The sequence below is a fragment of the Amia ocellicauda genome, chromosome 20 (genome assembly GCF_036373705.1).
Source record: "Amia ocellicauda isolate fAmiCal2 chromosome 20, fAmiCal2.hap1, whole genome shotgun sequence".
NCBI classification, from domain to species: Eukaryota; Metazoa; Chordata; class Actinopteri; order Amiiformes; family Amiidae; genus Amia; species Amia ocellicauda.
In genome coordinates, this window is record NC_089869.1 from 10674952 (window position 1) to 10698628 (window position 23677).

Below are 23677 nucleotides of genomic sequence, written 5' to 3' on the forward strand. Positions count from 1 at the left end.
CCTGACACCATGTTGTAACCTGCGTAGGGTCAACTCAGGTAGAGGATGCTAGTGTGAGAGGGGTTAAAGACTAAGGATTGGGAGAGAAATACAAATGACTGGAAATGTGGAAGGGTCACAGTTAGTTTGTAGTTCAGTAGTTCATTGATGTAGTAGAGAGCCCACATCTCTTGGCTACAACTATCCCAGAATACTGTGTGTCATTCCGGGATAAAAGCTGGAAATCTCTGCTATGCAAGGAGATCTGAGCAAACAAATCTCATGAATATAATTTGGGGGAAATAACCGAACAGCTACTGCCAAATACGCCCGGCAGGGGGAGCAGCGGATCATTCTCAATACAAGGCTGTGTTCGAATGCTGCGCAGATCTTGCAGCATCCCGCCGATGCCATTGGCGGAGCCGCGGAGATCTGCGCAGAGCTGCGGCCATCTGCGCCGCACACGCACACGACCGCTTCCCCGAGATTTGCACCCTTGGCGCCGGTTGAAAATGGCAAAATACCGACGTGAACAAATCCGGGTTGGCTGAGTAACGAGGAAGGCGGATGACAAGGGGGTGTCTAATCTTTATTTGTGTTGTGAAAGCATCTGGGGTCTGTTGTGTGTTGCTTGACGGAGAAAATCTACTTTTTAGTTTTTGTTTCAGCAAAACGCAAACCGAACAGCTCGTCCCTCCGGGTTGCAATCTCTTTCGTTGCACTTGTGTGGTAAGTAAGTCAGTCAGTAAGTAAGTCGTATGACTACACTGTGTGAATAATGCATGCAGCCTTGGGGTGCCATGTGAAGGACAGATAGGGGTGTTGAGATGTGTGCAGGGCTCCTCTAACAGGGCAGCATTAATCATTTAAAGTGCAAGTCGACTTGAAAGGCTCTGGCTGTAACGGTAGGCGTTTTAAAATAAATGCTTAGTCATGGTACTGGATGCCTTGCACGGCATTATGCTAATCTTTTCATATTTGAACAGTTAAAAGAGCCAGTCACGTTTAGTGCGTCTAACCTGCAAAGACAGAAGCGCAGCTACTACTGCTCACAAACAGTACTTAACTCAGTGTATGTATCGATACAGTGTATCTAGTGTCTCACTTGATTGACAGAGTGCCCAAAGGAAGGGGATGATAGGTAGGCATGTGTGTGTGTGTGTGTGTGTGTGTGTGTGTGTGACAACCGGTTTAAAGTTTGAGGAACAAGTAAACAATAGGGAAAACAGCCCTGAATATAAATATGTCGTTGGTCCACCTCACTATATAAAAACAAGGAGACTGTATTTGGCAGGCATGTGTGTGTCTTTTGTGTCATGTCAAATGTATTTATTTATTCATAATTTGGTTAGCTCACCCCCCCCCCCCCTGCCATGTCACCTAGTGGAAGTTCCTACAGTTTCATTCAACATCTAAACATCACCATGCCTATAGGATTGTAAACTGGTGGTTTTGCTGCCTTTGCTCTAAATCAGTGGTGTCCTTGGTCCAGTTATTGTATGGTTATTCCCTTAATTGCCAAGCTGTGGAGACTTTAATTAGGCCATACATGACCCAGGTACATTATTTTATGAATTGAAATCTGGTCCTGGAGGGCCACAGGGTATGAGAGTATTATTTCCCCGTGATCTGGAACCAGCCTACGCATAATGGATCCCAGCTTCACCTGTCCCAGTTGTTTAAGATACATAGAAGGGTGCCCTCCAAACTGCATTGGTCACCCTAAATCGCCAACCTCTCAAGACAGGGCACTGGTGTGAGGTATTGCCCACATAGGCAAGTCACGTGATAGAGTGAGGGAACTCCGCAAGGGGTCCGTGCTGCTGTTTTTCAGGGTTACCGGTGCCGGATGGGCGGACAGCTGTCTGTGGACCCCAGCGTCCACGTGGTGATCGTGGGCGGGGGCTTCGGGGGCATCGCAGCGGCCAAGCAGCTCCGGGACAAGGGCGTCCCCTTCACCCTGCTGGACATGCGCGACGCCTTCCATCATAACGTGGGCTCTCTGAGGGCCTCCGTGCAGACCGGTCGGTATCGCCAGTATGCTTTTATACACTGCCTCTGAGGAATGAAGTGAGCGCTGCCTGGATCCCTTTCTCATCATGTCCCTGTCGTGTTGCCAGGCTTTGCCCGGCGGACGTTCATCCCTTACTCTGAGACCTTCGGTGACAGCTTCAGACAGGGCCGCGTGGTGCGGGTGGACCTGGAGGCGCAGGTGGTGGTGCTGGAGGGAGGGGAGGTAAAGACTAGCTCTGCAGGGTACAACAGCAGCCACAAGGGGGCACTCTGGTTATGCTTTTTTAAATTTGTAGGACTGGTTTCACAGAGCTAAATTAAGTCATGCACTACTCAGTGTTAGTAGTCCTAGAGTAGTGCTAATCAATCTTTGTGAAACCAGCAATTAGTTAAACACAAGAACATGAAAGGGAAATCTGTGGTAGCAGACTTGGGTCCTGGGTCTCTTAAAATCACTAGCACTTTAAGCAGGCCTCTCCAGCTCTCACAGCAAAGGTCTTCTTCAGTGCGTCTGATATGTGTGAAAGCATGCAAAATGTGTCACATTTGGTGTCATGAGACCAGCACGAGTCTCTGCACATGAACAAGACAAGAATCATGCCTTTCATACAGTTCTATCTTTCAAATTGCCGGAGAGGTTGCAAATGAGAGGTGGTTTAACCCACGCAGGCTGGATTTTTACTTTTTTTAATGAGAAATATTGTTTTAATGAGAGACCGTTCTTATTATTATATTTATTGACATAAAATGACATAAAATTTCCCATTTATATAGCTGTTTTTTACTGGAGCAATCTAGGTACAGTGCGTTGCTCAAGGGTACGACAGCAGTGTCCCTCCACCTGGGATTGACTCCACAATTGAGCCCTGACCGCTAGTTCATTGTCTGTGAACAAGATGCATGTATTATTTTTATCATTGAAGGAAATTAAATTTTCCCACCTCATCCTGTGCACGGGGAGCGATGGGCCCTTCCCTGGGAATCTGAATGAGGTGACTGACCGGAAAACTGCTATTGAGAAGTATGAAGACATTGTGAAGGAGGTAAATAATACAGTTTTCATAGCAGCATCAGATGTGGCATGTTTGGTGTCTCTTTCTGAAAAATGCATTTCAAAGTACTGTGCTGAAATGGTACATTCCAAATCACTAATTAAATGGCCTTTAGATTGGACCAGTAGGATTGGCAATTTTATAAGGGCACTAGACACAAATGTATACATGATTTGACTGGTCTCCGCTGTCTGAATTTATTCATAGTTTTCTGTTTTGGCATCAGATTCAAGCAGCCCAGAGCGTGGTGGTGATTGGAGGTGGCTCGACAGGGGTGGAGATGGCTGCCGAGGTCAAAACAGAGTTCCCTGAGAAGAAGGTAAAGCCCAGGTTAACTCAACACTTCCGTGGTTGGGTGGCTCCAGTTGGCCAGGGTTTCCTCCGCTTGTAGTGCAACCATGGCCCCTGTGTCTTTCTGGGCTCCTGTGAGGTCTGCATTGTTATCATTGAGGGCCACACCAGTCCTCACATGTTGTGCATGTTGTGATGTTTGTTCTGTTTGTGCTGTGGTCTTGCAGTGTGGATGTCCTAACAGCACATGTTTCACAGGATGTGTGTGTGTGTGTGTGTGTGTGTGTGTGTGTGTATATATTAGTGCAGCAGAGATAGTTTATCAAGTTCTGGTTCCAAGAAAGGGATATACAATTAAATCAAATTGTAGATTCCAAATTAAAGAGATAAAGAAAGAAAGACAGAGTACTACAAATATTAAAAATAATAGGAAGGAAGGGTGGGATTAAATAAGTAGTGAAAGCTTTAGATATTTCATCCAGTGTGAAGGATTTAATAACCACAAATAACAGCTGTGGTTCAGAGCTGTGTTTGAGTGTTTTTTGCTGGTTTGTGTGTGTGTGGATGGTAGTAATTACTCAGTGTGTGTCTGTGTATGTGTGTGGGTGTGTCTGTGTACGTGTCAGTACAGGTGTGTGTGTGGGTGTGTCTGTGCACGTCAGTGTGTGGGTGTGTCAATGTAGGTGTGTGGTTGCGTCTGTGTGTGTCAGTGCTTAGTGCCAGTGTGGGTGTGTCTATCTGTGTGTCAATGCTCAGTCTCTCTTCTCAGGTGCTGCTGATCCACTCTCACATTGCCCTGGCGGATCAGGAGCTGCTGCCCTGTGTGCGTCAGCAGGCCAAGGAGGTCCTGCTGGAGAAAGGCGTGGAGCTGCTGCTAGGTATAGGAGCACCTCTGAGAAACTCCACACTGGGGGCCCCCACCATACAACAGAGTGGTCCAGTCTTCCCATTCCTCCAATCCCAGTGGAATTTATCCGCCTTCTCCCTGAGCATCTGCAGCTGGACAAATAAGCTGCCAGGCCCTGTGGTTTTTAGGTCTCATCCCTTTCATGCACTGTATTGTGTCGTGTACAAATTCAGCATGATATCCCAAAGGGGCGAGATGATGAGCTGGACTCAAAATGATTTATACAACCAAATAATTCATATTTAAAAGGTGCTGAAAGCCCACGTGTGGTATACTTTATATCAACTCTTTGGAAGAGGTTTATTTATCCTGAATGAGGTTTGAGAAGTGACTATGCAAACCAGCTTCTTGTTGGGCCCCCTTTTGAAAATCATGCTGATTATATCTAAATCTCTACATCAGGGCTCTGCATGAAATGGATAGTCCGGTCATTTGAACCAGGGCTTAAATAGAAATATATTTTAATAATCATTACAACATCAAATGTTAAGCAAAACTAAAACTCACACACCTGCATAAATAGATGACATAGCTGTTCAAAAAATGTTCAGGTGTGTTACGTAATGTAAAAACAAAAATATTCAAATCCACAAAGTGAGTCAAAATTCAAACAAAGCACACATTCCTCAGCTGCAGTCAGACTGATGGCCCCTCCACTCAAATACCGTGTCGACGATGGCAGATTTTAGTTATTTAAAAAGGGAAAATGCTAAAAAGGAAAAATACTTATAATAATTACAAATGCACAGCATTCTTTTCAGCATACTTACATTTCACAAATCAGTAATATCCCTTTCTTTCAAATAATTATTATACAGCTCATTATTTAATTTGAGCTGGAGAGCAGAGCTGGAGCAGAGCAGTTGAAACTTAGAGCTGAACTCTGGGGTTTGCACTTCGCAGGGCCCGTCTGCCCGTCTCCTTTCACAGTAATTGAATGGAAATCCCAGAGGACTCTGAGTTTCCATCTCTTCCCCCCCTGAACTCTCCTCTCCCCTGACTGCAGGTGAGAAGGTTCACAATCTGTCCGACCTCTCGCTCAATGTGAACCAGAAAGATATGAAGCTCTTGACGGACAAGGGCACCGAATTGGTGGCTGACCTCCTCATCCCCTGCATGGGGAACAAAGTGAACTCTGCGGCCTACCGTTCGGCGCTTGGTGAGTGTTAAGCCTCGCCGGCAACAAATCCCAACGTTGTCTCTTTTTGATCTGCTCACGCCCTTCCTTATTGTCACATCCAGTGGTCCCTTCTAATCCAAAGTGTACTTTCTATTCATCGAATGCAAAAAGGTAGCCAAGTCTTGGAACGTTCCTGTGCCCAGAAAACCAAATTCACTGCCTCCTTTTAAAAGATAATTATAAAAGATTACCTCTGTGTGTGTTTGTTTGCCTAAGTCTCTGTCTGTCTGTGTTCTTCTGTCTGTTTGCAGAAGACAAGATGGCTGAGAACGGGGCACTCAGAGTGAACGCTCACCTGCAGGTGGAAGGCCTGGACAATGTGTATGCGGTTGGGGACTGCACGGACGTGAAGGAGCCCAAGATGGCCTATCACGCTGGCCTGCATGCTGACGTGGCAGTCGGCAACATCATCAAGAGCCTCGCGCAAAAACCCCTGAGCTCCTACAAACCAGGTACTCGCACCTCTTCTTCCTTCATCAGCTTGTGTACAGAGGACTGGGAAATAGATCAATGTGTTTGTGTTTCTCATGGGAGAGGTTAAAAACCGCTGCTCCAGACGTTTCTTTGGACTTCTGAGAGAGGTCATGCCCACCTTGTTATTCTAAAGGATGAGATAGTCAGAGCTGGGGAAACAGAGTCTGGGGGGTGATGATATGTTCCAAGGTCTGCCTTGAAGCCAGAGACAGAATGGCACCTCTTATCTCAATAAATGACCGAAGAGTTCTGTGCTTCTGGGGTTTCCAGGTTGTGGTAGTCTGATTGGTGAAGAACAAGGGAACAAAGTCAAATTGTAAATTGTAATAGAGAGGACCTAGGAGTTATGGAGAGACAGTAGAAGCCAACACGCCTGGAGAGTTCTGGAGTGGTTGACTGGAGCACACGTGACTCCTCTAACTGGAGTGCTGCAGTCCCTCACACCCTGCTCTTCCCCCTCCTCTGGGCAGGCAGCGTCACGATGTTGCTGGCAATGGGCCGGGATGACGGCGTTGGGCAGTTCAATGGCTTCCGCCTTGCCAGGTTTCTCGTGGCTCAGGGCAAAAGCAAAGACCTGCTGGTGTGGAAGAGCTGGAAGGAGATGGGACAGATAGACCCCAAATGAGCTGGGAGCACCTGGAACACAGCAGTGGGCAAACTGGTTCCACTTTGCAACTAACTTTTTACATGTCTTTATGCATAATATACTACACTATAGATTATACATATGTATACTAGACATATCACTATACACTCACCTAAAGGATTATTAGGAACACCTGTTCAATTTCTCATTAATGCAATTATCTAACCAACCAATCACATGGCAGTTGCTTCAATGCATTTAGGGGTGTGGTCCTGGTCAAGACAATCTCCTGAACTCCAAACTGAATGTCTGAATGGGAAAGAAAGGTGATTTAAGCAATTTTGAGCGTGGCATGGTTGTTGGTGCCAGATGGGCCGGTCTGAGTATTTCACAATCTGCTCAGTTACTGGGATTTTCAGGCACAACCATTTCTAGGGTTTACAAAGAATGGTGTGAAAAGGGAAAAACATCCAGTATGCGGCAGTCCTGTGGGCAAAAATGCCTTGTTGATGCTAGAGGTCAGAGGAGAATGGGCCGACTGATTCAAGCTGATAGAAGAGCAACTTTGACTGAAATAACCACTCGTTACAACCGAGGTATGCAGCAAAGCATTTGTGAAGCCACAACACATACAACCTTGAGACGGATGGGCTACAACAGCAGAAGACCCAACCGGGTACCACTCATCTCCACTACAAATAGGAAAAAGAGGCTACAATTTGCACAAGCTCACCAAAATTCGACAGTTGAAGACTGGAAAAAAGTTGCCTGGTCTGATGAGTCTCGATTTCTGTTGAGACATTCAGATGGTAGAGTCAGAATTTGGCGTAAACAGAATGAGAACATGGATCCATCATGCCTTGTTACCACTGTGCAGGCTGGTGGTGGTGGTGTAATGGTGTGGGGGATGTTTTCTTGGCACACTTTAGGCCCCTTAGTGCCAATTGGGCATCGTTTAAATGCCACGGCCTACCTGAGCATTGTTTCTTACCATGTCCATCCCTTTATGACCACCATGTACCCATCCTCTGATGGCTACTTCCAGCAGGATAATGCACCATGTCACAAAGGTCGAATCATTTCAAATTGGTTTCTTGAACATGACAATGAGTTCACTGTACTAAACTGGCCCCCACAGTCACCAGATCTCAACCCAATAGAGCAACTTTGGGATGTGGTGGAATGGGAGCTTCGTGCCCTGGATGTACATCCCACAAATCTCCATCAACTGCAAGATGCTATCCTATCAATATGGGCCAACATTTCTAAAGAATGCTTTCAGCACCTTGTTGAATCAATACCACGTAGAATTAAGGCAGTTCTGAAGGCGAAAGGGAGTCAAACACAGTATTAGTATGGTGTTCCTAATAATCCTTTAGGTGAGTGTATACTCCATGGAGTATGTATATATATATATATAGATATATATATATAATATAATTTTACTATTTTAAAGGAAAAGATTAAAATAAAGTGCATCTGATTTATGTTTTTGTCACTGCCAATGTTTTGTAGTTACCAGCTAAAGCATGTACTTGCAGAACTCAGACTAATTTACACCTGATACACATTGACCACATGAACTAGAATCTTCCTCAGGAAACTTTCTGAACAACAATTAGTTAAGTTATTGGTCTTATTTATTCTGAGCCTGAACCCTAAATTCAGGTATTTTATTTTTGAGAGAGAGAGCTTGAGCAATGAAATAATGCTATATAATACCTACTGAAATGGCAATGCTTACTGATGTGCCCAAAAATCTATACAAATAAAAGGAACAGCTTACCCCAGGAATAGACCTTACTGAAAAGAGCAGTAAATATAGATGTGCATAAAGCGATTTAATTTCAGTATTTCCGTGGCATGGCATCTCAAATCAATATTAATGTACAATGGATAAAATAAATTAAATGCCATGATAACACAATATAATGGTGATAATACATTATCATATCCACTGTACTTTAGGACAGTTGATAATCACAACCACTCACATTAGACAAGGGACTATACACTTGCTTCCTGTTAAAATGTGCCTTTAAAAAAAAAAGGAAAGACTCAATGAATTCAAAGAAACATACGTTTATTTAACACCTTTTTTCTGAAAACATTGAAACATAAAAGCCCTTGTTTGAACAGTTTAATTCAAAACTGGAATACATTTGCAAAAAAACAACCATACTACACACCAGGTTCACTGTGGAATGCATAAAGCATGTGTCCTTTAACTCTAAATGGCAAGGATTACACACGGAAACAGGACAGTGCTATCAGCAACATTTACCTGATGGACAATAGAAAAATGCTTAGCATCATTTGGCACATAAATGTCTTAGTACAGTATTATATTAGTTATTTGTCCCTGCACATTATTATATTAGGTTATAGTCTAGTCTATTCTGTGCAATCAGTGCAAACAAAGCTTCTGGTGATAAGTGGGCAAGACTTCCACGATATCACAATTCTAGAGCTGGAAAAGGTAGAAGCGTTTTCACATTGAGCTCATCTTCTCTTTTAAGCAACTTTGTGTTTATTAGATTAGACCCCCCCCCCCCTCCCATTAAAACTACTCTTAAAAAAATACAGCCCACGGCTAATTTGGAGAGACTACATTAGTCGCTGTAACTGTAGACAACAGCTTTAAACTCTGCAAAGATGTACAAACACAGTATCTCCGTAATCCCCAGCTATAAATATTGTGCTAGAATGTGGTTCTGTCGGGGCTGGGACCAGATACGTACATGATCACAGAGTTTAGGCCTTGGACCTTGTTCTTCGCGAACAGGTTAGCACTTTGCTGCTACTGTTGATCAAAGGAAGATATATGTAAGTATATGACAAACCTACAAAGCTAGATCTCAGATAACAATGAATATTTAAATGGCTTTTAACGAAGAAACGGACACTCGCAAGCCACGAGATGGAGTTGTACGGATTCCAGTTACCAGTAACGTCATACTTTAGAAAGTAGACACAGAGGCTCGAAAATCCTAGAATGTGACCTGGGAACTCTACTGCACATTCTGACCAGAGCCGATTGGATGTAACAATCAGATCTGGCTTGCACCTCCTCGTCTGTACATTGCAGCCCCTCCCTCCCACTCTGCCGAGAACAGAATTGCAAACATTTTTTCAGCAATCCTTTTTCAGTAGACCATTAAAAAAAAAAAATTTAAAATATGATATGTATCCTCAATATGTTCCGTGACACTTCTAAGCAGATGTGCTAAACAAAGAACCATCTAGTCCTCAATTCTCATCAGTCTTTTAGAACTGGAAATAGTATTTTCCTGTGGCAAATTACAATGGAGCAGATCTGTGATTACTCTAAATCTAAACCTTTTTTTTGCCTTTTTTTTTTTTAAATAGGAAGGGAAATTCATATTTTTAAATATTAAACCATACTTTTTCGTTTCCAGCTTTGGAAGCCTCGAGTATCTTTAACAAGATGACTTCCCATTCATTTAGAATGAGGTAATCATCAACTAGGATATTTCAGCCACAGCACTGCCAGAGTCATTTCCATTGGATTTACAGGATCGGACGCCTCTTTATAAAGGCTTCGTTCAATAACAACTTGCTTTTCTCAAGATCCTGCTTTTGGACAATGACTTCTGATCATACTAAACAGATATGAACAACGCTCAATATGCACCAAGAAATACCTCCCCTTCCCCTCCCTCCCTCCCCAAGAAAACTGCACATTTTAAAAATCGGTGCCAAACTACTCTAGGACACAAACAGTATTACCTCAAAAGACACTCCCCTGATGTTGTAATTGAAGAAAAATGCAAAAAAGGCTATTTTTAAGTCTCTTCTTAATAATATTAACTTCAAATAAACTTTTATTGCATAAAAACCAAAGAAAACAAACGAAAAAAACGAAACAAAAAACTGTGGATTAGTACTACTATTCTCCCTCCCTGTCTCTGGAACTACCAAGCGATAAAAAAATAAATAAATTCTCCTGATCTATTATATACATTAACACATTTTTCAAGAGGTCTTTGCCCCCCCACACTTTCCTCCTACTCAAGTGTTCCCAATATAAATATGTAGGTGGCACTTTGAGCTTTTTCAGGGGGGGTGGGGGGACTGAAGCTGGAATCCCACAGAGAGATCATATCGTACCGTACTTCCACTTAACACCAACCTCGCCTTCAGCTGTAATCTCGTGTTGGCTGCCAAACCGAAACAATAACATTACCAAAAAAAAAAAAAACACTCACACAAAAGAACAGAACAATCTGGCTCCAAATGCGTGACAATACTTGAGACATCAGATGCTCAACCCTTCAGCTGTTTACCGAGAGATTTTTTCTGAAAGAATGAGGAAAAGCTTCAGGTCACACAATGAACTGAATCAAAAGTTTCGGGTTTGTTTGACTTCACCCCACATGCTAAGAGGAGCTACCGACAAGCCAGTTGGGTGGGTCTGCGCAGGGGCCCTGGCAGTCGAACTGTACGGAGACACAGAACCCCCTTCGAATTGCTCCACTAGGCAACAGGCACAAACCAGAGACCTGTATAATAGCCTATTCATGTGGTAGGCGCTCATATTCTGAACTGGGAGGATTTAGCCAGTCTGAAACATCACAGTTCAGTCTACATAGCCCAACCAAGCTTTAATACTGATGTGCTTGATGCAGCTGTGGTCACTGCACTGTAATCAGTGAAATCTTCATAAAAATGCCTTCAATTGTACTTCAATAAGACTATTAAAGGATGCTTATACATTAGATGAATATAGATCTCCTTCTGTCACAGAAGGTACAACTTCTGCGACTGTCTAAAACTCCCGATGCAGTCCATAAATGCTTCATTTGCTCTTCCCTTTTTTTGCCACTTGTATTTCACAGAAAATCACCAGAAGCCAATACAGATCTCCAAAAGTCAAGACAAGTCTATTCGCAAGAGGAATTTCAGATATGATCGTTCTCCAGATTAATTACTTCTCCGAGATGCATTTTTGCCAGTTGTAAAGCGTACGATTTGCAAGCTCATCTCTGGGTACTCAAGTTTTTACAGGTATACCATTTTGCTGATATATACTTTGATGACTGGTGGAAATCATTGGTTAAAATATGTTCGGCAAAAATGCAAATCAGGATCTCTATACATTATTTTTTTTAAAGCAGCACTGCCAATGCATCTACACTCTACAGTGGCCACTTCATTAGGAACAATAAAACACTCTCCTTCCACAATACAAATGCAAACTAAATTCCGCTGATGCCATGCCAAAGCTCAGAAATAGCTGGCAACCATACTAGAAGGAGAGGCTGAATGATAGTCTGCAAACTTCCACACATTGTTTATCTCGATACAGCCTTGGGCCAGGGCCTCTGGAATGATATGGAACTTTTTATGGAATGCCATCTGTTCTCAAGCTGTGGAGATACCCAACTCGTGAGATCACAGTCTGTGAAGGTCTTGGAGCCTAATAAGTGATTGAACACCACTGTTGAGGACTTCCTGTCCCCATTTGTTTTCATGTCCCTTATCTGAGCTCAATTGACGTCTTCATATCCAAACGTGCCTGTGTGGAGTCTCAGAACAGCGTCACGAGACTCCAAATTAAACTTCTGTGTGACGATCCAAAAACTAGACAATCTCATCTGTGATCAGACTCAAAATGTAGATCTCCAATAGGACAGGGGCATTTGGATATGTATGTATGCCATTTACAATAAGCTCAGAATGCAGCATTTATAATGAAACAAAAAGAAAACATGAAAAATCAGCCAAACTGAAGTTATTATTGGCATTTTAGTAGGCTGGCGCTTGAACTTTACTGAAGGGCACTAGGACCCACACAGAGTCAGACCGGGTCTAATGGCACTTTATCAATACTGTGCAGTCAACATGTGGCCCACCAGCTGAAGGGCAGCTAGCATCATTGTAGGGGCTGTTCTAAAAGGGTCGCAGAGGCAAAGATTTCACTGTTGTGCATTTGCTTGTACTAGAGCCCAGGAATGAGAAACGGTGACAAAATGCCAGGTAATGAGAAGTCTAAATGTGGCCAGGGGGGATGGAGGGGGTCAAGATTCAAACCAGACCTCTCCCTAATAGGTCAAAATCATTGTAGGCCACCCACGTTGCCATTCTACGGTGTGCTCGTATAGTTCGCTGGTTTCCTGGTCCTTTCCTGTTGTAGGTCTTTTTTTGGTATGATTATGCACAACACAGATCAGGAAACCAGCAAACAGGAAAAGGTTAATCTGCTGCCAAGGGAATGGGAGGAGTCTGGAGGGCACTCTAACATGAACCAACAGATTGGGTGACCTTTTATAAATTATTTGTATTTTTCATTATCATTTACTCTCTTCAGGGTACCGTTGACAGCTGGGCCGGTTTAGTCTGCCTTGGAGGCCTTACTGCTGCCCTTGAGGTAGGTCTTGTAGAAGAAGGAGGAGAAGAGGAGCAGGTAGCTGAGGTACATGAGGGAGGCCCACATGATATTGTCCATGTAGGAGGGGCAGCGGCCGTCCTGCATCCACAGATAGACCAGCCCGCTCACCGCCAGCCCCATGACCATCTGGGCGATCTGCGTGGTGGTGATGACCATGGCACAGGAGCGAGGAACGCGCACCCCGGCCGCTCGCACCGCATAGTAGCTGTACATCAACGCGTGGACGAGGTAGTTCATGGTCATAAACCAGCCGCCTCCGGCCACGCGGTCCTTGTAGGAGTACCAGGAGTAGAGCAGCACGGTGATGTGGTGGTACCAGTGCAGGAAGATCAGACGCTGTTTACGCAGCACGATGAACACTGTGTCACCTGGGAGACAAAAAAAAATACAATTAAAAATGATATATAGATTATACACCGATCAGCCATAACATTATGACCACCTGCCTAATATTGTGTAGGTCCCCCTTTTGCCGCCAAAACAGCCCTGACCCGTCGTGGCATGGACTCCATTAGACCTCTGTAGGTGTGCTGTGGTATTTGGCACCACGACGTTAGCAGCAGGTCCTTTAATTCCCGTAAGTTGCGAGGTGGGGCCTCCATGGATTGGACTTGTTTGTCCAGCACATCCCACAGATGCTCGATTGGATTGAGATCTGGGGAATTTGGAGGCCAAGTCAACAACTTGAACTCGTGATTCATCAGACAAGGCCACCTTCCTCCATTGCTCCATGGTCCAGTTCTGATGCTCACATGCCCATTGTAGGCGCTTTCGGCAGTGGACAGGGCTCAGCATGGGCACCCTGACTGGTCTGCGGCTACGCAGCCCCATATGCAACAAACTGCGATGCACTGTGTGTTCTGACACCTTTCTATCAGACCCAGCATTAACTTTTTCAGCAATTTGAGCTACAGTAGTATCTGTTGTATCGGACCACTCGGGCCAGCCTTCGCTCCCCACATGCATCAATGAGCCTTGGCCGCCCATGACCCTGTCGCCGGTTCACCGCTTTTCCTTCCTTGGACCACTTTTGATAGGTACTGACCACTGCAGACCGGGAACACCCCACAAAAGCTGCAGTTTGGAGATGCTCTGACCCAGTTTTTCCTGCTTCTAACACATCAACTTTGAGGACAAAATGTTCACTCGCTGACTAATATATCCCACCCACTGACAGGTGCCATGATAACGAGATTATCAGTGTTATTCACTTCACCTGTCAGTGGTCATAATGTTATGGCTGATCGGTATATACATCATCATCAGCTCATATCGCTCCATTGCTGGATGAAGGCCTTCCCCAAGAGGTTTCCACAAGGCTTGAAAAAAATGTTATCCCAATTTACTAGGCCTTTATATGTGGCATAAAGGTCACATCAGCGATCCTAGGGGTTGATTGGTTTGATTCGAGGTGGCATTCCCCATAACCGCAGTTTCAGCGTTTAGTACATGTGGTTAAATCGGTAAATCAGACCAATTAAGTAACTGGGCACTGGGCTGGAACAAAAGACGACCCTACGGCGCTGCACTGTGAATGGAGTTGGAGACCTAGTGCCCGGTCACAGCAGCACCCACATTCCAACGCCCCAATCTAGAATAACTTTCCTGGAATTTGACGCCATGCCTCCTTGCTGCTCTCCCAAAACATTCTGTTCTGTTTCCAACTCAGCAATTTCACCTTTGTGTGTGTGTCACAGTGTTCTGACAACAGGAATGTGCTTGAGGTGGCAGGAACAGGTTGAGAGGAAGTCTGGAGGCTGGTGACATGAATAACATTGCATAACATTGCATCATTGGCCTGTGGGTGAGATTGGTAGGACACTCCAAGAATCATATTCCATGTGGGCCTTAAGAATGAAGGCAAGGACATTTCCAAACAACTCCCACCCAGCAAAGCTCGAATATCTGGTATCAATCACACCTTCCCAGAATGTACTTCCCGACTCCCCATCCTCCCTTTCTGAAGCTTGCACTTACCCAGCTCGGGAGCCTTGCTCAGAACAAAGGCATAGGCCCAGAACTTGCTGACGGGCCCGCTGTAGAAGCTCTGGTCACAAACTGACTGCTTGAAGCCACTGGTGTTGAGAACATGCACCATGTACCATCCCGTCCGCACGGCACCAATTATACTGAGGAGAGAAGATGGACAAGTTGGGTCAGCAACCGCCCACCTCCCAGGAATCATGCACACAAACTGCTGTTATCATTGTCCATTAATAAGGATTCATAATTTAATTCAAGTACAGTAATTAAAAGGCTCTGTGGGGGAGTGGATGAAGGCAAGATACTTCCCTGTTGTAAAGCTTTTAGCTGCACACCCAGGGACAGATGTGCCGAGTACAAAACATATTCATCAATCAGTCAGTATTTTATAACGCAGTGACTTTTATTAACGATCTGGTGAAAATGCTACAGGGAACCCAGACCCAGTTTCTGTTCCGCAAGAAGGTGGACATGTTGACGACAGATCACCTAGGGAACCAATTAATCCTAGCCCCCACGCACAAGCCCCACCACTGAAGTCTGTACAACTGTCCCCATCACTGCTTCAAAACAGCAGGGGCACTGTGCGGATTGAGGATATATGAAAACTTTAGTGGAGTCAGGTTACTCCCAACACTTCTGCCTCGAATCCATGTCTCACTGAGTGTCATTGAAAGACTAACTGGCAGAGCTGGTTTGGGGAGAAGCAAAGTTTTCATAGTCCAATATTTCATGGGGGTGGGGGTGGGATTGTGAACTTTCCTTACACACGAAGTCATCTCTATACATATGCTAGCTTTTGTGTTCCTTCCATCCAGCCCCTGTCCTAGTCAGTGCTGCAGGTTATGGTTGACCTGAAATGGAAGCTGGCTATCACCTGGTGTTACCGTTTAAACCAAATAAGCTCGAAAAAAGATAAATCAAACCGAACTTGTGCAGCCTTCTGGAAATAAAGCTCTAGGTCTCCCATTAGACAAATACCTAAGAATGAATGGAAATCCCCCTTATTGAAAACCACAGCGATGGTTCCAGAACGTACCAGAACACAATCCCAGTCAGGGATGTGCTGATGAAATACAAATGCCTCAGTTCAGTTTCCTGCATCGCTGTAATTTTAATACTTTATAATCCTGTGCCATTCTCTGCAGTGTGCAATCTAAAAACTTTTACAGCCTGTGTGTTTTTTTTTGTTTTTTTTTTACAGCATGTTTGTGCTAGTCAATGTACTTTATTTCCTCAGTTGTTTTCCAAACCGCAAACAAAAATCGATTATTCTGGGTTGCGTGGGCGTCATCTGTAGCAGACGCTGCCATAGTGAAGATGCATCTTGGGAAAACTAAAACCACACTGCTGTCCCAACACTTTGTTTCCAGCGCTCTAATTTTAAGTGGGTCTAACAACCATTAATTACGACTAATGAAACATTGGTCATCCATGCCTCTGATTAGTTTAACTCATGGATTTCTCACATCGAGTGAATATTACGGAGACACGATCTTACAGGAGACAGATGAGAGAAAAAAAAAAAAAAAAAAAAATTGCTCTCCGTACTGCAATTCCCTCTTAATCCCCAGGCTGTTTTCCTTTCAAAAAGTGATTATCGGCTCAGCGTAGGAACCTGAAAAATCTGATTTTTGTTTTTTTTCATTGAGACTGTAGTTAAGGCACTCAAGGGTAAATCAAGGTAAGAAGAGGTATTCGATGCACCTCATACGCCCATGCCTAGCTGCAGATTGATGCCTGCAGTATAAGTACAGCACCCCAGCGATAGTTTCAGGCACTGATGTACAGTTATAATTGAAAGAAAGGCACAATTACAGATTTCCAGTGTTTACCAAACCACGGTTTCCCCACCACACTTCTAAACAAAATCTAAACGAGTTATCTTACTTCACGCATCAAAGTCTTATTAGGCTTCGGCCAAAGCTCCTAAACTCTTCGTTGTTAAACCTGTTTTTCCACTCTAATAAAAGAACACATAGTTTGTCATGTTTTTATCCTTGCTCTATTAATAGTATAGGCCCCGTTTTTGATATTTGATCGTATTAATACAGTAGGCCTTGATTTAAAGATTGTGTTGGTGTAATAATACAGCAGGATTTGTTTAAAAGCTGTTATAAGCACTACGGAAACACACCAGGTAACAACGCTTATCAACGGTCTCCGGTAAGAGCTTAACGTTGTGAGATATAGGGACTGTATTGTTCTCACCCCCTGGCCCATATTCAGAACAAGTTAAAAGATACTACCCCTTTTTAAAAAGATGGAAAAACAAACAGATTTTTAATAAAGCTTTTCATTTACTATTGTTATCATATGTAAAAGTTATGGGACACTTCCCCATCTCACTTTTCCTCCCATCATGAGGTGTTAAGCTAGGTGTTATCTGGAATGCAAACGATGGCCTGTGTTGTAAGGGCAGCTCAGTACAAAGCTGTCCTGAAGGCAGACCTGAAATTATATAAAATGGTCAATATACTTTGGTTCCCTTACAAACGTCTATCCTTTCAACTCCATTAGGAGTTGTTATTCATCCCTTAGTTGACCTCTATGGCACTGAAGGCGTACGGGTTGAACATCTCCGTTTGCAATGGGAACCACTAGGATGGCCCATTCCTTTGAAGAACCTCTCATGTACATTTTGACTTCTAATGGAATGTATTGTTAAAGTATAGAGGAGTTTAATTGGAGAAAACTGCATTATGGGAAAAACCTCATTTTAAACTTGTAATTCAGAAACATTACTGGATAAACTTGTACACACTGGGGTACAAGTTTTAATTTAATTTCTAGGCCTTTACATGCGTACATGCGAGGATTTCACAGTGGAATAGTGGAGTAAATGTTAATTGGGGTGGCCCACACTAATTTACGATGAATAATACAACACCTCTGTATCCCTCACAAACAAGACAACAGTTACTACGGAAACAGATCTGATAAAAGGTCATGTTCATGTTGACCATTTGTCTCCACGGTAACCCCCGTCAGCGCAGCACTGTATTGCGGCTCCCAGGTGAAGCGCAGAACAAACGCAAAACAATGCTTCTGTTTTCGCCTATTGTTCTCTGAAGAAGGGGACACACTTTGTATATTGTGCCTGATACAATAAAACAATCACAATCTTACCAATAAACACATACTACATTTCTCTACTGGTCCCCCCTGCCAATTATAGCAATTATTTTGACAGTGTTATTATAATGCATGCCCCTACATCTACAACCACCACGACCACTACTACAGCTTTCAATAATGTCTGCTGTCTGAGCTCTATAGTTCAAATGATCTAGTATTGATGGTATACAAACACATTTGCCAACTGTAACCAATTAAAAAAATCCTAAAATCGACCCCTCTACAAAACAGAACAGTGCTTCCAGACTCATTTCCCAATCTTCAATTTTGACACGGCACTGGTCTTGGGAATTGCCGTTGGTGGCGACGTTTTGATTTTATCCGGGTAATAGGTCAGCACCTTGCTTGAGCAGACATCGATCTTCCATGGGGGCGATCAATAAAGCCTGTTTCCACCTGGCTTTGGAGAACCTTTGACCTTCCAAACGGTAGACTGGGGATTTCACAGTTAATGCTACAAAGACATTATTGGAATATGCAGAGAGTGCTGTCTGGCAGTGGGTTAGACTGACCCTGAACTGGGGAAACATCTGCAATGGCCTGTATCGATCAATCTGTCAGCTCCTCATGGAAGGAAGTGAAAGACACAGATTCTCCTGGCCATAGCGGAAACTGATCATGAGATTTTATGGTGAAGCGAGGGGTTATCGATGACTTGAAATGGTGAAAACTGCATTATGGGAAAAAACGGACACTAGTTTTAAACTTGCAATTCAGAGCTGTTACTGGATAAACACGTACATGTGCCGCCGGGGTACAAGTTTTAATTTGCGATTTGCATTTTCTTACCTGAAGACGGCCAGGCTGAGAGACCAGATGACCAGGGGTCTGCGTAGCTCCAGCTTCTGCCTCTGCTTCATGAAGTGCTGGCCCCCAAAAATGAGTGCCGCGTACAGGCCACAGAACACGAATGACTTGCTCCTGTCAAGGGGAAACGGATCACACAAACATTAGCGTGTAGGACAGATGAGGCTGGCCTAGTAGCACAGTACACCTGCACTTTCCTCCTGCATGATGGATTTATATCATTTATGCACACCAGTTTTGTATATGCAACTGCCTAACTTGAACTGGACTCAACTCAGATTTTATTTATAGTAGCATTTTTCTTATACCTGCCTGAACCAATACAATGTGTTTTCCCGCTCATGCCGAGAAGGAAGCATAAACTTGCACCGAAGGCCAGACTACATGTAATCAAAGTAAAGACGTTACTAAAAGGCAAATTAACAACATAGAAAAGAAGAAGGCGAAATAAATGCTCTCCTCATCTCTCCAGATTTCCTTACAAATATGATTGTAGCATTTAGAAGCCAGATAATTCAATCCTTCCTCTTAAAACCACAGACCATAATGTTTCATGGCTACATTCACTCACTTTCAAAGCTTTTTGCTCTACAGTCTACACCTTGATTTGTTCTTAGTTTTGAGGGAATATATCCGCAGTGGGAGTTCAAGAAAATTGGGGCACGTTTCGAAAAGGAGCACAAGTCTCTGCAAATTGTCCTTTTAATCTGAAGTCTGTCTGATTAACTCCCTGACATTTCTGCAGCGTGGAGACTGTATGAGCCGCTTAAAAAAGAAAACAGACAAGGGCAAAAGCAGGCTGAGTGAGCAGAAGTATCTCCACAGCTCAGCCCACCAGCACTGCCGCACTGAGACTCGGGAGGGAGGTGTGGAGAAAGAGACACACAGGTCACGGAGTGGAGAAAGAGGAGAAAGTCTGCAGTTCCTTATCTCAGCTGTTCAGGGGCAAAGCACAGCAGAAGGGAGCGAGGAGAAAAGGCAAAACGTGTGCTTTGTTACATTTTCCTCACTACTCAGCAAAATACCTGCTGAAACAGCTCCCAGCCATTCATCACAGCAGCTGGAGCGTCTTACTCGACAAAAAGTTGCTCCCTGTTTTTTGCCCTTTCCACTTGTGTGTGTGTGTGGGTTTTTTTTTTTTTTCCTTCTGTACCCTGCATGTGATTTATGTCTCAATTCCAGTCGTTCGATCTTGCTCTTGGGAAACCTCTCCTGATTAGTCAGGCGGTGCGAGTGGGATGGTGTGACCCAGTGTTGCGTGACACTGGCTGAGAGAGGTCTAGCCAAAGGGATGTTAACGACCTGAGCCTTTTACCTTTACAACTATCCCTATGGCAGTCCCAGCTAATGAAATATAGTCCCAGCCTTTTCAGTTTCTTCATCAGATTCACACTTCATAAGTCATTGGAGTTAAAAGCAGCTGTTGTGCCATTCCAAAATTATTTACCAAAAAAATAATGATAATACAAACATTATCAGGTTCACAATTTCTTGGGAACATCTTGCACATTTATTAAATCAAGTAATCAAGATTAATCACAGATATGAATCTAAACCTAGGATTGTATCATTTAAACATGATTATCTAAACCTTAAAGAAAGAAAACAATTCAGTATGTTGCACAACATCTAGAATGGACTGTAGATGTAAGATTACAGAGGCTAGTGCATAGTATCTAACTTGGCCCAGCAACAATACTTTGGATTGTGTGTGTGTGTGTGTGTGTGTGTGTGTGTGTGTGTGTGCACAAAGTCACCAGCCTGGAATGTGACATACCTGTAATAATAATGCAAGTATGTGGAGAACTTCCCTGGAATGCGAGACAGCACAGTCTCTACTCCCATCAGTATCAATACACACAGGCGTGATTCATTTATGGGAAACCATATTAAATATCAACACGTTCAAGACTTGTGCTTAATTTGGCAAGTGAACTAATAAAAAACGAATTAAAAAGAAACTGCAGATAATTCAACATTTTAGTGGGCAACATTTCAGAGAAACGTCCTGCCTCTTTGTAAGATTTGTAAATACACACACAACATTTATGTTTCCATTAGAGGTAATAAAATGTATAACATCAAACAAAAGGGGAGAGGGCCCAAACAGCTGTATATAAAAATATGTTATAGTTCATGATGGGCAGTGCGAACAGCTCCACAACAGTGTTAGTGGGGGCTTTTTCATAGGAGACAGCTCTGCAAATGCATCAAAGACATTCTGTGCATGGATTGATCTGCGAATATCTAGGAGAGCCTTACACATCTTTACTGATAAGTGCAGTGCTGCAGCCACCATTCAGGGCAGACTGGGTGTCCCAGACAGATTGATTTGTACAGAGTAATGCTTGACAGGTTGTCTTAGACACCTTTGGACATCCCATGCTGTTCTTTCCTCTTCCTTCACAGGTGAATTTGGAAATCTGGTGCAGGCCTACGTGACTCCGAAAGTCAAATGCACATTCAGCCATAAAGCACATCTGCTCCTCAACATCGGATCTGTAAACACAGCCCTTTATCACAAACCCATCAGCGTCTGAAGAAACTGTCCCAAAACTGCAGCAGCACCCTGAAGGCAATGCTCTAACAGTCGTGAAGAAAGCTCATTTTACGAATGGCAAATGCATTGTGCCTGTTACAAAATATTGACGTTTAAACACGTCTCCTGAAGAGTATAAAGGCTAACAATTCTGTGTAGTCAATTATTTATATTAAAATCATTCGGCAGCCTAATACTAGTTTTTAGATCTGATCATTTACCAAATGCATGCAGATCATGTCCGAAAGCCCTTATTCCCCGGGAACATTTTGGGGCACCACATTATACTTCACGATTTTCACTTCACGCGTGTTTTGTACAAAGGAAGATATTTCCTAGACTAGTCCTAGTTGCGTTTTGTGCACTCAACCTACACGGATTAAGGAAGAAAACAAAGTATAGCGTTTTTTCATTCACATCCGCAGTCCCTATAGCAGTATCTACCGCCCGTCTTTATGCCACAATGCAGCAGTTAGCAGTTTGTTAGGCATGTCTACCCTAGTAGAGTGCATAAAGCATTTACACCATAATTAAACAGGCTATCGGTTTGCGCAACCTGACTACACTAACCCCACCCCAAGGCAACTTCGCTGAAACTAAAGTCGCGTTCGTGTAGCTCAGATGTCCGCAGTTCTGCGCGGCTCCACCAATGGGATCGGCGCGATTCTGCAGCTCTGCGCAGACCTGCGGGGATCTGCGCTACCCGAACGCGACCAAAACCCTGCGCTAGTGTGCTGCTGACGTCACCCGCCTTCCGTGTAGCCCACAGCCCAGGCACCTGCAGTGACGCGCCGGCTCCCGTCATGCCCTGCGTGACGCGCTTCCAACTTCGCCGAGTCAATTAGCAGCTTAAACCTCGGCTGCCGTTACGTCACTCAGGCTATACCTGGCCAAATATGCGTTCTCTCTGGACACTAGCCTACACGCATCAACGTCAAAACAATATTTGAAAATGACTATACATTGTCTATTACGATGTGTGCTAAAGGATGCATTCATACTTTGTGCTTGATAACACTTTTCTATGTCTGGGACGATATGTACACCAACATACAGAGCCGGACAATCTCGTACGGCAACATGCATACATACGTAAATAAATGCATGCAAACACAATCGTCTGCATCACATCACAGCGGCGTATTCCGGGAAATCATGGTCATCCACAGGGCGACTGCATTGTTAACACGGATGTTTTAAATGTGGCATCTGAGGGGGCACGTTGCACACACACTTCCCAAGGACATCCGCGAATGCAACGGACATTGCTAGACATGCAAACGAACAGCAACACCATCTGAACATCCATCTCTTCAATACGAGTGTAAAGAAAAAAAAGATATGCATTGCTTACGTTAACGTATTCACAATGAAATATTAGCTAGCATATCTGTAGAAGTAAAATGCAATGCCGAAACGCATCCACCCGCACTGCCTGGGTGCGAGAGACCAAGCGCAGCAGACCCACCTGCTGTCCACCACCCTCCCGGCACCAAACCCCACGATGCGCGGATCTCCTTTGCTTTTACTTACCAATTTTCCCGCATCCACTCGATCGCCACCCTCTCGTCAAACCGCCGCTCGAAATCATATTCTGTTAAGGGCAGAGGATGCTCCGTCTCATTCATCTTAGATCCCCGGGCACCGCGGTATCAAAAGCGGGGAGGCGTCCGTGCTCTTCCTTGTGCTGGGTGGAATTCAATCAATAAGACTGAGACACCGGAGCACCACATATAAAATACACCACTATAGCGTGTTAGGCTTTCTTTTCCGCCTTTATTTTTGACACAGAAAATGCAGGATGAATGAATGAATGGATGAGTTACACATCGATGCTACGCTGGCGACGGCGCTGGGAGGATGCAGTACTGCTTCCCGGCCGGCACAGCCTCGGCAATTAAAGCGTCCGGGCGGGGACCTCTCCGGCGAGCCGCCTCCCTCCCGCACAGCACCGGGAGAAGGAGGGACAAGGTGGTGGGAAGGTGAACAGGGGCGGGGCTTCAGCGCAGCGCACTGCAAACCTCTAGGGATGCGGACGCCATTTTGGCTCTGCTGTTACACGCTGTTCCGGCGGAGGTGAAGGCGTGCTGAGGACCGGGGAGCGCCGCTGGGACAGGGATAGAAAGTAAGCTGGCCGCAGTTGCACTGTCGGTTAGGGCGCTGGGAATAAAGGGAAGGAGTCGCCTGTGGAAACTGCATCCGTGTGCAACCATGTTGGCTCTACGTTGAGATGTCATTTACAACGGGATGCAGTGAAAAGGAATTCATGAGGAAAATGACGTCCACTGGTATACTGTTATATGTAGTGCATACAAT

General features: G+C 44.2%; 2 protein-coding genes across 3 annotated transcripts; one reads left to right on the forward strand and one right to left on the reverse strand.

The window, feature by feature from the left end:
* Window positions 1-481: 481 nt before the first annotated feature.
* Window positions 482-7969, forward strand: aifm2 (AIF family member 2). 2 transcript variants are annotated; one of them, XM_066693926.1, is made up of 9 exons: window positions 482-708; window positions 1791-2003; window positions 2100-2215; window positions 2916-3035; window positions 3271-3363; window positions 4105-4213; window positions 5249-5401; window positions 5674-5874; window positions 6367-7969. In XM_066693926.1, the coding sequence occupies exons 2-9, from the start codon at window positions 1829-1831 to the stop codon at window positions 6519-6521; spliced, it is 1122 nt and encodes a 373-aa protein (XP_066550023.1). In that variant the 5' UTR covers window positions 482-708; window positions 1791-1828; the 3' UTR covers window positions 6522-7969. The 2 variants fall into 2 exon arrangements, with proteins under 2 accessions (XP_066550023.1, XP_066550022.1); XM_066693925.1 differs by having other exon boundaries at window positions 1814-2003.
* A 579-nt stretch (window positions 7970-8548) lies between these two features.
* LOC136716318 (very long chain fatty acid elongase 6) lies at window positions 8549-23275 on the reverse strand. Its single transcript, XM_066693927.1, has 4 exons — window positions 22895-23275; window positions 18805-18936; window positions 14872-15023; window positions 8549-13262 (listed from the first exon to the last, which is right to left on the reverse strand). The coding sequence occupies exons 1-4, from the start codon at window positions 22987-22989 to the stop codon at window positions 12838-12840; spliced, it is 804 nt and encodes a 267-aa protein (XP_066550024.1). The 5' UTR covers window positions 22990-23275; the 3' UTR covers window positions 8549-12837.
* Between the last annotated feature and the right edge of the window lie 402 nt (window positions 23276-23677).